Here is a 16,229-nt window from a genome sequence, read left to right as displayed (position 1 = left end):
TGCTGACTGGAAATGATGACTAGAAACAGTGCTTGCTGTCATGATGACTTGGACTATTGGCCAAATGGGTCTTGAGCATCATGGAAAGGTGATTCATATGGATTTTTGTGGGATGTTGCTGTGCTAATTCTTCTGAGGAATCATCATCCTTTTCTTGACTGGCTTGAGCTATTAGCTGCTGGGCTAACATCAATAATTGTGAGCACTTGGTTTTGACTTGGATTTTGAAGGTTTGGAAGAACTAGGTGTTGGGCTTCCAAGCCTAATAGAGGAAAATGTAGGTGAGCTTAATTGTGGAAGATCTGCTACCTACTTACTTGATTGAATTTGTGCAACTTGAATTTGAACCTTGACTGGAGTTGGAACCTTGACTGGGAACTCTGCTTTGACTTGGTCAATGATCCGTTGATACTTGTATGCATCCCACCATTTAACCAGATATTGGTGAGTAACTGTTTTATTGACGATATTGTATCGCCATTTGAAAATTCATGGAACTTTGTATTTTGCCATAAATAGTAAGAGAGTAGGAAACTGACTAGTGTGACTGTTTACTTGATACAAGGAGGAAAAATAATTGACTTGATCCATAAGCTCAAGTGGTAAGAGGTCAGGAATTGCACTACTCTGATTCCACAATCGAAAGAACCAGGATGGAATCACAGACATAGTATGGAAAAATAAGAGAATCAGAGTATGACTAATTAAACGTGTGAATCGGTGGAAGACACAGTATGGGTACTTAAAGAGGAAAGTGGAAACACCAATGAGTACTAGCACAATGCTAGAATTGAAATTTTAAAAGCAAAAGCAAAGCACTATCAATTGCAATTGTCAGATATCCATATAGCATATTATAATTACTTATTAAAATAAGTAAACGGAAAACATACTGATTACGTATAGTATATTATAATCTATAAAGTATATTATATACTTAAACTATAACGTACTGATTTCATATAGTATATTATAATCTATAAAGTATAATATATATTAAACTATAAAGTATAGTATATATTTATTAAAACAATATATATACTTATAACATATCTTTAATAAAATAATTTAAATTTAAGCATACAATAAGTTAAGTAAGAAAACACTTACTGAATCTGACCGATTTCAATTGCTGAATCAGGAAAGATACATGATTGAAGGTTTACAAGTGGTTTAGTGGGTAGAAAAGCTGGAGTATTAACAAACTCAGCTCTTGACTATGGTGATTACAAAAGAAGCAGAGCTTCTGAAAATATTGACTTCTCTCTCTAAACTAAATTTCACTTCCGAACTTGACTTCACTTGACTTGTTACTACATCATTCTCGGTTCCTTTAATAGAGTAAGGACCTGAGATTTGCAAATGCTGTGTGACTCAGCCATGTGACTAAAGTTGGTAACTTTTCTCTTTCGGTGGAGATGTGACTAAAGCAGGTTCTGGCTGTCTTTTGAAGATGCTGACTGTCTCTACTTTCGGTGCTAAAATAACCAAAAGTAGAATTTTACTGTTCTTCAAAAGCAGGAAAAACTTGCTTTTCTGTAGTGCTAATTATCATGATGACTGAAAATGGTGCTTGCTGTCATGATGACTGGAAATGATGCTTCAGACTAGTGGCCAAATGGGTCCTGAGTATCCTGGAAAGCTAATCCATATGGATTTTTGTGGGATGTTGCCGTGGCTGACTCTTCTGATAAATTATTGTAACGCCCCGATTTTCCACGGAATTTCGGAAGCATTAATTTAAAATACACTGAATTTTACAAACTATTAAGCCCCTATTTATCTTTATACAAAAATTATAATTTCAAAATAATACAAAAATCTATGTACATTTATTTAACAAAAGCAACTCCAGAGCTACTCTAGTTTTGACACAAATTCCAAGCAACGTTGGCCCAGACTCCATTTCAGGGTCCCACCTGTATCAACTGCTCCACTGTGAAATCCTGCACACTTTGGCAAATTGAACGCCGAAGCAAACGATTTGTCAGGATACAAATGTATCCTGAGTGATAATTCATTAAGTAGAAATCCTAAAACCCAATACCACAATATGCAGATCAACAATATAATAATTCATAATATACAGAAGGTACAAAATAATAACACATCGTCTTTTTCTTTACTATCCATCATCTTACATGTAATCTAAGGATCCTCTCCGTGAGATCCTTTCCTCCCACATCCACTAACTACAATCTTCTCATGGGTCCACCCTTCCTCTTGCTTATCCTGCACCAGGGTCCTAGGTGAGCGCACCTAAATTATGTACCGAGCATGTTCTCACTTAAGACCATAACAGGAGGATCGAGTCATCCCATGACGTATCATACATTAGGGTCGGACATCCACTACCCCACGCTAACTATAACCGTTTTATGGGACCCATTCTCTTCTTCAAAGAGAAACTTCTCATGACGTATCATACGTTAACGTCTCACTAACTATAACCGTCTCATGGGACCCATTCTCTTCGGCGAAGAGAAACTTCCCATGACATATCATACATTGGCGTCTCACTACCTATAACCGTCTCATGGGATCCATTCTCTTCCTCGAAGAGAAACTTCCCATGACGTATCATACGTTAGTGTCACAACACTGGACCTCGCAGGTAACCCATTTCAACACAAGGCCCCATAGGTTACCCTTGCCATCGCCATGGCTCAATTCACAATCCACACAGTACTCACACTTTCAACACTTTACCATTTTCCATTTACTTATCATCGTCTACATGATTCACTACTCGTAACCACCCCGGGAACCTATTTGCCCAATCTACAACCACAACAAAATACTACACGGTTCAACATTTCAATTAAAAGTACTAACATGCTAACAACACATAACCATGCGATAAAATTTATCCTGCCATAGAATTAATCATGCGAGTAACAAAATAATATTCAGTCAAACAATTAATTACTACACTTAAAAGTAAGTCTATTTCTCTCGTTTAGAAATTTTATAAAACATTTCTACTATTTACACATTTTCTTTAACTCTCATATTATTCATAGATTTTACAAACTAATTTTTATTGGAAAATACTTATTGCTAAATTTAGTATTTACTAACTATATTAAATATTAATATGAGATTTTTATAACAACAAAATTATGAGAGGCTATTCTAGTGAATATTTATTAGAGTTAAAGATTAACTAATATATAATCTAAAATATTTCTTGTTTACAATCTAAATAAATTTTTACTAGTAAAATATTCTTGTTAATATTTCATAAACATTTATCTATCCCAATAATTTATTAAACATGTAAACGTCCACTCAAATACAAATCAACATTGCATCATTAATAATAATTTCACAATCAAGCACTTGTTAAACGTAATTTCACAATCAAGCATTTGTTAAACGATCATAAATTTTCACAGGGTATAACACTAATCATTCCAGCACAATCGGACTGAATTTTAAAATAAATAGGACTAAAAATAAATTAACAATTTAACAGCAGGTCATCATCTTCAATAAACTTTAAATCTAAGTCTTAACTCCATTAAAATGCAGATTAAAGTTTCGGGTTTCCGGAAAACTACCTTAAACGCGATTCTAAGTCCGGATAAGTGTTGTGCGGTGTCCGTAGATCGCCGTGGTGGTTTTAAAATCTCGAGGCAGCGTCCGGTGGCACTCCGATAGGGCCCGTAGCGGCGGTGTGCCCACGAAACTCACGGTGTGCACACACCTTTGGCCACAACTCTCTCTCTCTCTCTCTATTCTAGACTCAACAATAGAATTGGGAGTGAATTAATATACTGGTGTTCAATTTTCGAATTTATGTGGGTATGTTTAATAAGAGAGAATAAGGTAGTAAGAAGGTGAAAGGATAAGTGTAGAAGTGATGGAATGGAAAATGAGAGTGAAAAAGAGGGATACTGCTAATGATAAAAGGATAGGGGACAAGTGCCACATTTGGGGGGTTTTCAATTCTAATGTATGTGGACGCATGTATGTACAGGGTGAGAATGTATCTGGACGCGTGTATGTATAGGATGAGACAGAGAGAAGTGGAAAGTTAGTTTGAATTGAGTTCTACCTAAGGTTTAGATAGGAAAGATAAGAGATGAATATGAATCCCTAATTCTCTGTATATCTAAAGTTTAAATACATATCTTATATAATAGTGGAAATAATATCAATTGTACACATAATAATATATTTTAATTATTCAATCTATTTAATTATTGAATTAGAAATTTAATAATATAAATTTGTATTAAAAAAAAATTGGATCGAAAATCCGAGTCGTTACAATTATCATCCTCTTCTTGACTAGCTTGATCTATTAGTTGCTGGGCTAATATTAATAATTGTGAGCACTTGGATTTTGACTTGGATTTTGAAAGTCGAGAAGAACTAGGTGTTGGGCTTCCAAGCTTGATAGTGGAAAATGTAGGTGAGCTTGGTTGTGGAAGAACTGCTACCTAGTTATTTGGTTGAATTTCTGCAACTTGAATTGAAACCTTGACTGGAGTTGGAACCTTGACTGGGACCTCTTCTTTGACTTGGTCAATGATCCATTGATACATATATGCATCCCACCATTTAACCAGATATTGGCGAGTAACTATTTTGTTGACGATATTGTATCATCATTTGAAAATCCATGAAACTTTGTATTTTGCAATAAACAGTAAGAGAGCAGGGAATTGACTAGTGTGACTGTTTACTTGATACATGGAGGAAAAGTAATTGACTTGATCTATAAGCTCAAGTGGTAAGAGGTCAGGAATGGCTCCATTCTGATTCCACCACCGAAAGAACCAAGATGGAATCATTGATGTGAACTTGTGGTCAAATGAAAAGAACCAAGAATGGATAAAAGATTCATTTTCATGAAGGATGACCTTAAACCATGAATCAATATAATCGTAATAATTATACTGAATCGGATGATTAAGAAGATCTCTGAGCAGTGATGGGTGTCTCCATTCATCCAGGCTGACAATGTTGTGAATATAAAGAGAATGGTAAATGACTTTATTTGGATTGACTCGATCTATAATGGGTTTTATTACAATGGACTTGTGATGTAGAAGAATATCCTTGTAAAAGGAAAGTGTCTTGTCTGGATGAGCAGAAATGAAATGCCATCTAAGAGGGAATAAGGCTTTTACTAGTTCAGTTGGGTTGTGAATATTTTTGTGAACTAGTTCAATGGAAAATAAGTTGGTGCTGACTGGTTTAAGAACATATTCTGTGGTTCTTGTAGGGTAAGAGGACTTTGGTTTACTGGTTTGAAAGCCTAGGTTGGACAAAAAGGATCAACTGAAATATTTTTGGCTGGGTGGTACAACACTTTGACTAGATGATGGAATGTATGCTAATGCAGAATTGTACCCAGTTTTGGGGATTTGCCCAAGAACTTGATACCTGTTTGCTAAATCAGCTGGAGGGAGAGCAAGCTGATTTTTGGTGGTTTGTGCTGGTTTCTTACTTTTTTCTGCCATGGTTGAACTACAGATAAAATAATAATTATTGTTTTCCAAATAAATATTCTCTAGTAAGGAAATCAGGAATAGAATTTTGATCTCCTTTAATATATTCAATATCAAAATAAAAAATATTCAAAATTGACTGCCATCTGGCAAAGATTTGTTTACTGACTATATTCTTAATATCTTTTTCTAAAACATATTTTTGCACTTTTGAAATCAACTCTGACTAAAAACTTTTGATTTAATATATCATCTTGAAATTTAGAAATACATAACACCATTGCTAAAATTTCTTTTTTAATAGTACTATAATTGTTTTGTGTTTTATTCCAAAGACCAGAATGGAAACGAACAATCTGTTCAGGAGAAGTAGGATGGACTTTTTGAAGAAGAATGCCACCATATCCAATATCGGAGGCATCAGTTTGAATAATCTAAAAGGAATTGACTATAAGAATACCTAGACATGGTAATATCTTGACATATTTTTTGACTTTCTGAACTACAGAAGTATGTATGGATGACCAAGGAGAAGGATTATCTCTTAATCTCTCAAATAAGGGTTGACATATTTTCCTAAGGTCTTTATAAAATTCTGCTATATAATTTAAGGATCCTAAAAATCTTTGTAATTGATTTTTATCAGTACTTTCATTAGGAAATTTATCAGCAAATTGAATCGCTCTACTGATTGGTATTATGGTTGACTGGTGAATATCATACCCTAAAAATCTTATTTTGGTTTGAAATAATTTAATCTTGGGAGCAGAGATGACTAATCTATTATACTTAATAATATCCATGAATGAATTTAAATGTTTCCAATGTTCATCAATTGAATTTGAAAAGATGAGAACATCATCTATGTAGACTATAATGAAATGACTAAATGGGTTAAATATTTCATTCATTATATTTTGGAATTCGCTTGGGGCATTTTTTAATCCAAAGGGCATTACGTTCCATTCGTAATGTCCAAAGGGAGTAGTGAAAGCTGTTTTATACTTATCATTGGGGTGTAGTTGAATTTGCTAAAATCCACTTTTCAAATCAAATTTTGAAAAGATTACTGCTTTGCTTAATCTATTGATTAAATCTTTTTTATTAGGAATTGGGTATTTGATCCATTCAAATACCATGTTCAATGGTTTGTAATTTATGACTAATCGTGGTACACCTCTTTCTTTTTCTGCATTTTTGTTGACATAAAAAGCTGGACATGATCATGGTGATTTACTTTTTCGAATAATGTTATTATCAAGTAAATTATCAATTTCTTTTTTACAAGTTTCCATTACTTCGGGATTCATTTGAATACGTCTAGATTTTGTAGGAATATTTTGTTCATTAAATTCTTTTATATATGGTAAAGTCACTATATGTTTTTTCCGGTGCCAAAAAGCACTGGGATAGTTAGAACAAACTTTTTTTTCTAGTTTATTTTTAAAATTTTCAATTTTTTGACTAAGAAATTTATTGGTAAGTTGCTCCTCAATTTTTTTATATCTAATTTCTTCTTGTAGGAATTTTAATTGGTTTCTTTTTTGACTTAATATGTTAATAAATGGAAATATAGAGTGATTTTTCAATTGTTTTAGTTCTCTTTGTTCCGATTTTGTTAAGAATTTAAATATTACTTGTTGGCCAAAGGGCTTAGTAATAATTCCTTCTTCATTAGTTGTAAAAGGGTAAAGTAAACAGATAAAAGGTGTTCCTAAAATTACTCTATCAGTGAGATCTTGAACTAAAACAAAAGAAGTTCTGAAACAAACTTTATCTTGACAGATATGTACTTTGGGTAACTTATATCTAATTCACATCTTGCTGCCATTTGCAGAGCTTAGTTGTTCAGTTGTTTTGTGATAATATTTAGTAGGTACCAAACATTCTTGGATACAATTTAAGTCTGCACCAGTGTCAATAAAAGCACTGACTTCTATTTCATAATCATTTATTATTAATCTGACTTTAGCATACCATTTTTGGTAATATAAATAGTCAATATCTTCATCTTGATGATCTGACAGCTGATTAATTTTATGAATTTTGTCAAGACTTTTATCTAATTCTAATTTTTTATCAGATTCTTTTAATTTGATTCATTTATTGTTTTAGGTCTTGTAAAGTAACTTTTTTATTTATTCGATCTATAGTATCATTAAGTTTTACTACTGGTTTAATGTACTGTGATTTTTGCAACAAGAGTTGCTTGAGTCTTACAATATATTTTTGTTTTAATTCAGAATCGTCTATTTTACTAATTAAATCAATTAACAATTCTTCTTCTGGTGAGTCTTTAGTAATTACATTTATTCTTTTAAATTCTTCTATTTCTAGTTTGCAAAGGTTTTCATTAGTGGGGGATGTGATACTATCTTGAGAAATAGGACAAGAATTCTTTTCCCGTTTTACTTTTATACTAGTGCTGGCATTTTTATAATATTTTTCTAGGTAATCGAAAAAATAAACTTCAGCTCTTGTGTCTTCCATAAATATTTCTCAATGAGCTATTATATTTTCTTGTTAACAAGGTGTATATTTATTATCATATTCTTTTCTTTTTTGCTTATTTTCTTTTGACTTAAATTCTACGAATAATTTGTCAATATAAATATTAAATTCTTTATTCATGACAAATAAAGATGGATCAATAGGGGTTGGCGTTCATTCTTCAAAATCAATTTGAGTTGGGAACCCTTGGGAGGTGTCTTCATCTTCAAATTTTGACTGTGTAGAATAACAAGGTTTATTGATTTGTGAACTTGATTCAACACCTTTTAGCTTAACTCTTGGATCAAGTAAATTGCTATCTTGCCTAGACATAGCTATTGAACTATTTGACCTGCTTAGTTCTTTAATTCTAAGAGGAGGATTTACTCTTTGTTGATCAAAACTTATCCTAACTGTACCATCTAGGTTGTAACACCCCGACTTCTTAAAACGAGAAAGTGAGGGGATGATCATTTAACGGGCCGCTTACCGTTAGGATTTAGGAAGTAAATTGTTTGTGACTTATTTGCTGCATATGTCTCAATTTATAATATGTCCCCGCGAAACGAAATAATTAATCCGAAAAGAGACGACATCTCATTATAGGGCGAATCGGATCAAATCGTATTAGAATATCCCTAGATTTTAGATAATGAAAGATTATGCAATATCTTTCTAGATACACTAAATCTTGTTAGATATGATAAGATTCTAATTGGATTTTATTAGATATTAAAAGATATGATAAGATTCTATTTAGATTTTATTAGATATTAGATATTACAAGATATGATAAGATTCTATTTAGATATTACAAGATATTGCACGATATGATAAGATTCTCATTGGATTTTGAAAAGATTTGGAAAGATATTACAAGATATTCTTAGATTATATAAGATTTGATTTAGATATTATTAGATAATATAAGATTATGTTTAGATATGATAAGATTATGATCTAAGATTTGATTTGATTTGATTTTAGATATGATCTAGAATCTTCTTTCATTAGTATAAATAGGCAAGTCTCTTCCCCTCCCCTCCACACACCACACACACCACCAACTAAATAGAAAAGAAAGGGGGAGAGAGAGAATAGAGAGAGAGAGGAAAGAAGAGGAAAAGAATTAGCTACGAGCCCTTCAAAGTAGATTAATCATAAGCCAAGTTGGACAGAACGAAAGGTGAGTGGTGAATTATCCCTGTTACATGAAATTTTCGTAAAAGTTATATTTTTGGCTTACTAAAGTATGGTTATTTAACACTCGAATTCTTTTGTAGCAAATATACCATGAAATTATGATATTTTGCACATATTATGGAAAAAGTATTACCGATACATCCGAACGATATCCCTGAATCTAGGGGACGTTAAAGATACTAGTGGGAACGGTGTAATAAGGGCGGAATGGAAAGGGGCACAGCCGGGTGTCCAATTGAATTGATCAATTCACTATATACGTGTTGGGGGTCGCTCCCTCAGTACCGGCGGTAATCGTTGGATGGTATATCGTATGTATGGTTTTATTTATGATATTGGTTACAGTTAAAACCATGAAAAACTGAAGCTATGATTTTGGGTTACAGTTCAAGCCTTGAAAAACTGAAGTTATGTTTCTTGTAATCATAAAAAGATTCCATGGTAGGTCATGTAACTTTGATAATTCATAAACTTACACAAGCAGTGGCTTATGTTGTTGAAATCTTTCCTTTTCAGGTAATCAAGATTAGAAGGGCGGGCCGAGTAATAGTGTTATTAAGCTTATGACATGTAATGAATAAGAAAAAGAAGAAGAAGTACTAATGTGACTTACGTCATCGTTAGCATAATGAATAAAGAGTTAGTGGTTCTATCACTTGAAATGGCTTCCGCAATTGTTAAGTTTGTGTATTTCTATTTTAAAAAAATATGGAGATAGAGGCCTTTGGTGAGATAGACTCACTGGCCGGCTACGATATTCAAACCGCTAAATTTGGGTTGTGACAGAGTTGGTATCAGAGCAATGGTTAATTTATAATTGGTGAGGAAAAAAAAAAGAAAGAAAGGGGAAAATACGATTTTTAGCTTTATAGCGATAGACTAGATTCCTGACTTAGGGTTTCTTGGAATAAAGATAAATAATTGTATGCAATTCGAGAAAATATTACCTTACGTACTCTTAATAGTTGAATTGACTTCAGTGTTAACTCATATATGTTTGTTTCTTGCTGTTTCCTTTAAAAGGAAAGTAGTTGTCGGTGGCGACACTTGGGAAAGGCTATAAGTTGCATTGATTTAGTTTATCACTAAAAAGGACGACTTTTAAAATAAATTGTAGAGTAAACTATGGCAGACGTTGAGCAACCTGAGACAGAAAATACCCGTTTAGATCGCCTCGAGTGATTAATCATTGAGGTACTACAGAATCAGCGACAACAACAAACCCCTCCACTGCCGCTAAACCAATTAGTAGGAGGAGTTTCACGCCAATCACCCGAAGAGTCAGCAGAGAATCCGAATCACAATCAGCAAAATGGATTCATCCTAGTTACGCCCGTGGAGGAGCTAAATATAAGAGAATTCTTAAAATTGAAGCCGCCAACATTCGTTGGTGGTATGGACCCTACTCGAGCTAACGCTTGGATAGAGTCCATCAAAAAGATTTTCAAAGTGATGCGTTGTAGCAAGACCCAAAAGGTGGGTTTAGCCAGTTATCAATTGGAGGACGAAGCACACCGTTAGTGGACAATGAAAGAAGAAGTGGAATCGAGAATGGTCTGGACTCGATTTTTAGTGGTGTTTCGAGAAAAGTATGTTTCGCAGTCACTACAAGATGCACTGAGTTTCAGCAACTCAAGCAGAAGGGCCAGACAACTGTGTCAGAATATGAAGCCGAATTTACTAATTTGGCCGAGTATGCTCCTCACATGGTAGCAACGGAAAATCAAAAAGCCCGCAAATTTGAGGATGGCTTGAAGCCTGAAATTCGAAAGGTGGTACGCCCGATGAGGCTTCCAACCTATGCTGAAGTTGTTGATCGAGCCTTATTAGTTGAGCAAGAGAATGAGGAGTCCAAAAGGTTTTTCAAGAATCGAAAGCGCCAAAGTTTTGATAGCGGGAAGAAATCTAGAGATGGAAGCTTTAAGAAGCAAAATACAGGAAGTGAAGTTGGGAAACCAACCAACAACCTGCCATTATGTGCAACATGCGGGAAACCCCACTCAGGCATTTGTATGAGGACAACAGGTGGATGTTTCAACTGTGGTAAAGCAGGACATCTAAGAAAAGACTGCCCTAATCCCAGGCCGACAATGTTCAATGTGCAAAACTTGGGACAGACTATGGGGCAGAGGCAAGGACAAGCAGCTCCCGAGCAACGAAACGATGGCAGACAAAGGCAAGGGAAGGCATTCGCTCTTATGCCAGGAGACCCACGAAACACCGAAGAAGTTGTGGCAGGTAAAGTATCAATTTGTTCGATACCCGCCTATGCTCTAATTGACTCTGGTTCAACACACTCATTTATATCACCACGATTTGCCACAAAAATGTTCAAGATAGCAGAACCCCTCGATTACGACTTGTTAGTCTCACAGCTAATGAGTAAAGGTGTAGTTTGCACGATAGTTTATAGGAACTGCGATGTGTGTTTTGACGATATATGTTTGCATGCTAATCTGATACCCCTTGAGATGAATCAATTTGATGCAATTTTTGGTATGGATTGGCTCGCTGCCAACCATGCCACAATCGACTGTACTAACAAATGTGTCGAGCTCCGTAGTCCAGAACGAGAGAAGATCCGATTTGTAGGAGTCGGAGTATTTTCGCCTCCATACCTAGTATCCGCAACTCATGCTTGACGACTACTAAGGAAAGGATGCTGGGGATTCTTCTGTAGCATCATATCAACCCCAACAAGCCAGGAGGTGGCAGATATTCCAGTAGTCCGAGAGTTTCCGGAAGTTTTTCCAAATGACTTGCCAGGGACTCCAATAGACCGGGAGATCAAGTTCAAGATAGAGGTCATATTAGGCACCCATCCAATATCGAAGGCCCCATATCGTATGGCTCCAGCTGAGCTTAAGGAGTTAAAGACCCAACTGCAGGAACTGTTGGACAAAGGGTTTATCAGGCCAAGTACATTGCCATGGGGAGCACCTGTGCTCTTCGTTAAAAAGAAAGATGGCACACTGAGGCTATGTATCGACTATAGGGAGCTAAATAAGGTAACACTTAAGAACAAATATCCCTTGTCAAGGATAGATGATCTATTTGATCAATTACAAGGAGCTCGCGCGTTCTCGAAGATTAATTTACGTTCGGGGTACCATCAGCTAAAAGTGAAAGCAGATGACGTAGAAAAGACAGCGTTCCGAACTTGATATGGACATTACGAGTTTTTGGTCATGCCCTTTGGGGTAACTAACGCACCAGCAGCTTTTATGGACCTGATGAACCGGATATTTAAGCAATACCTGGATGAATTTGTAATAGTCTTTATCGATGATATCCTCATCTACTCCAAAAATGAAGAAGAACATGCAGAACACTTACGAATTGTTCTCCAAACGCTGAAAGATCAAATGTTGTATGCCAAATTCAAGAAATGTGAATTTTGGCTGAAAAAAGTGGTATTCCTTGGACACGTCATCAGCGGTGAGGGAATTGCAGTAGATCCTCAAAAGGTGGAAGCAATTGTAAGTTGGCCAAGACCAACTACGGTGACAGAAGTTCGTAGTTTCTTGGGCTTGGCCGGATATTATCGAAGATTTGTTCAAGATTTTTCTAAAATTGCCACTCCGTTAACAGAGCTGACTCGAAAAGGGAAGCCTTTCATGTGGTCAGAAAAGCGTGAACATAGTTTTCAGGAGCTGAAGCGGAGACTAACAACAGCACCCGTTCTTACACTGCCAGAAGGAACCGAAGGATTTGCAATCTACAGCGATGCATCTCGGCAAGGATTGGGATGCGTGTTAATGCAACGCGAAAAGGTCATAGCGTACGCTTCTCGACAATTAAAGCCTCACGAAAAGAGCTACCCTACACACGACGTGGAGTTAGCTACAATAATTTTTGCCTTAAAGATTTGGCGGCATTACTTATATGGAGTTTCATGTGAGATTTTTACCGATCATAAGAGCTTGAAGTATATCTTTACACAGAAGGAGCTAAATTTGAGACAACGCCGTTGGTTGGAGTTGCTTAAAGACTACGACATTGCCATTCAGTATCATCTAGGAAAAGCCAACGTCATTGCAGATGCCTTGAGCCGTAAGACAACAGGAGCCCTAAACTATGTTATCACAAGGCAACCACTTTTATTGGGAGAAATGGATCGAATGGGTCTCGAAATGGTAATTCAAGGGTACAATGCCATTTGTACGGCTATCATTGCCCGACCGACAATATTGGAGGAAATAAAATTAAAGCAGGAAGACGATCCAAAATTGCAGAAAATCCGCGAATAACTCGAAGCAGCACCGCATCCTGACTTCGAGATAGTAGATAATATGCTGAAATTTCAAAGTCGAATCTGTGTTCCTAATGTTTTAGATATCAAACAACGGCTTTTGGAAGAAAGTCATAACTCAAAGCTTTCCATCCATCCTGGAGGCATGAAGATGTATCAGGATTTAAAGAAAGTCTTTTGGTGGATGGGCATGAAGAGAGATGTTGCTGACTTTGTAAGTCGGTGCCTTTTGTGTCAACAGATTAAGGCTGTACGCCAAAAACCTGCAAGATTGTTGCAACCTCTGCCTATACCAGAATGGAAATAGGAGCACCTCACAATGGATTTTGTAGTTGGATTGCCCCGCTCACAGAAAGGTAATAATTCAATCTGGGTGATCGTGGATCAACTTACTAAGACGGCACACTTCCTACCAGTACGAACAACTCATTCAATGGATAAGTTGGCTACTCTTTATATTCGGGAGATTGTTCGATTGCATGGAGTACCAGTCACTATAATTTCAGACCGAGACCCGAGATTTGTATCTAGATTTTGGAAAAGCTTCCAAAAGGCCTTAGGCACAGAGTTACGATTCAGTACAGCATTCCATTCGCAGACTGGCGGGCAATCGAAGCGGACAATTCAAACTTTGGAAGATCTATTGCGGGCTTGCGTGATGGATTACCAAGGGAGTTGGGAGGAACATTTACCGTTAGCTGAGTTCACCTACAATAACAGTTATCAAGCAAGCATTGGCATGGCTCTTTATGAAGCTTTGTATGGCAAGCCATGTAGGTCTCCAGCTTGCTAGACAAAGGTAGGAGAGACACAATTACCTGGACCTGATATCGTCCAGGAGATGATGGAAAAGATTAAACTCATTCGAGAAAGATTAGAAGCTGCACAAAGTCGTCAGAAGAATTATGCGGATGCCGGAAAAAGAGAGGTAGAATTTCAAGAAGGAGAATGGGTGTTTCTAAAAATTTCACCCATGAAAGGGGTATTGCGCTTCGGAAAGAAAGGAAAATTAAACCCCAGATACGTTGGACCATTTGAGATCCTAGAAAAGGTAGGATCTGTAGCTTATCGATTAGCCTTGACTCCCGAGCTTGCCAACATCCACGACATTTTCCACGTATCAATGCTAAAGCCCTATGTGTCAGACCCAACGCACGTATTAGCCTTGCCGCCAATAGAACTAAAGCAGGACCTCACTTATGAAGAGCGACCAGTTAGGATCATGGATCGTCAAGAAAAACAACTAAGAAATAAAATAATTCCACTTGTTAAAGTATGGTGGGATAACCATTCCGGAGGAGAAGCCACGTGGGAAAAAGAGGATGACATGAGAGCACGATACCCGGAGCTTTTTGAATAAGGTATGATTACACTATATTCAACTCTAAGTTTCACCAAGTTTGGAAGACCAAACTTCTTAAGGTGGGGAGGATGTAACACCCCGACTTCTTAAAACGAGAAAGTGAGGGGATGATCATTTAACGGGCCACTTACCGTTAGGATTTAGGAAGTAAATTGTTTGTGACTTATTTGCTGCATATGTCTCAATTTATAAAATGTCCCCGCGAAACGAATAATTAATCCGAAAAGAGACGACATCTCATTATAGGGCGAATCGGATCAAATCGTATTAGAATATCCCTAGATTTTAGATAATGAAAGATTATGCAAGATCCTTCTAGATACACTAAATCTTGTTAGATATGATAAGATTCTAATTGGATTTTATTAGATATTAAAAGATATGATAAGATTCTATTTAGATTTTATTAGATATTACAAGATATGATAAGATTCTATTTAGATATTACAAGATATTGCAAAATATGATAAGATTCTCGTTGAATTTTGAAAAGATTTGGAAAGATATTACAAGATATTCTTAGATTATATAAGATTTGATTTAGATATTATTAGATAATATAAGATTATGTTTAGATATGATAAGATTATGATCTAAGATTTGATTTGATTTGATTTTAGATATGATCTAGAATCTTCTTTCATTAGCATAAATAGGCAAGTCTCTTCCCCTCCCCTCCACACACCACACACACCACCAACTAAATAGAAAAGAAAGGGGGAGAGAGAGAATAGAGAGAGAGAGGAAAGAAGAGGAAAAGAATTAGCTACGAGCCCTTCAAAGTAGATTGATCATAAGCCAAGTTGGACAGAACGAAAGGTGAGTGGTGAATTATCCCTGTTACATGAAATTTTCGTAAAAGTTATATTTTTGGCTTACTAAAGTATGGTTATTTAACACTCGAATTCTTTTGTAGCAAATATACCATGGAATTATGATATTTTGAACATATTATGGAAAAAGTATTACCGATACATCCGAACGATATCCCTGCATTTAGGGGACGTTAAAGATACTAGTGGGAACGGTGTAATAAGGGCAGAATGGAAAGGGGCATAGCCGGGTGTCCAATTGAATTGATCAATTCACTATATACGCGTTGGGGGTCGCTCCCTCAGTATTGGCGGTAATCGTTGGATGGTATATCGTATGTATGGTTTTATTTATGATATTGGTTACAGTTAAAACCATGAAAAGCTGAAGCATGATTTTGGGTTACAGTTCAAGCCTTGAAAAACTGAAGTTATGTTTCTTGTAATCATAAAAAGATTCCATGGTAGGTCATGTAACTTTGATAATTCATAAACTTACACAAGCAGTGACTTATGTTGTTGAAATCTTTCCTTTTCAGGTAATCAAGATTAGAAGGGCGGGCCGAGTAATAGTGTTATTAAGCTTATGACATGTAATGAATAAGAAAAAGAAGAAGAAGTACTAATGTGACTTACGTCATCGTTAG

At 35.8% G+C, this 16,229-nt stretch overlaps 1 protein-coding gene across 1 annotated transcript; it reads left to right on the top strand.

Moving 5' to 3' along the window:
* The first annotated feature begins 14,248 nt into the window (after positions 1 to 14,248).
* Positions 14,249 to 14,767, top strand: LOC131299723 (uncharacterized). Its single transcript, XM_058325301.1, has one exon. It carries the CDS (start codon positions 14,249 to 14,251, stop codon positions 14,765 to 14,767), a length of 519 nt encoding a protein of 172 aa, XP_058181284.1.
* The last annotated feature ends 1,462 nt before the right edge of the window (positions 14,768 to 16,229 follow it).

Source organism: Rhododendron vialii, chromosome 9a, assembly GCF_030253575.1.
Source record: "Rhododendron vialii isolate Sample 1 chromosome 9a, ASM3025357v1".
Taxonomy (NCBI): Eukaryota; Viridiplantae; Streptophyta; class Magnoliopsida; order Ericales; family Ericaceae; genus Rhododendron; species Rhododendron vialii.
The sequence above is the reverse complement of the archived record's forward strand: the minus strand, read 5'-3'. Positions and strand labels throughout refer to the sequence as shown.

Coding starts and splice junctions, on each gene's coding strand:
- LOC131299723 (XM_058325301.1), top strand. CDS start 14,249: ATGATGGAAAAGATTAAACTCATTCGAGAAAGATTAGAAGCTGCACAA.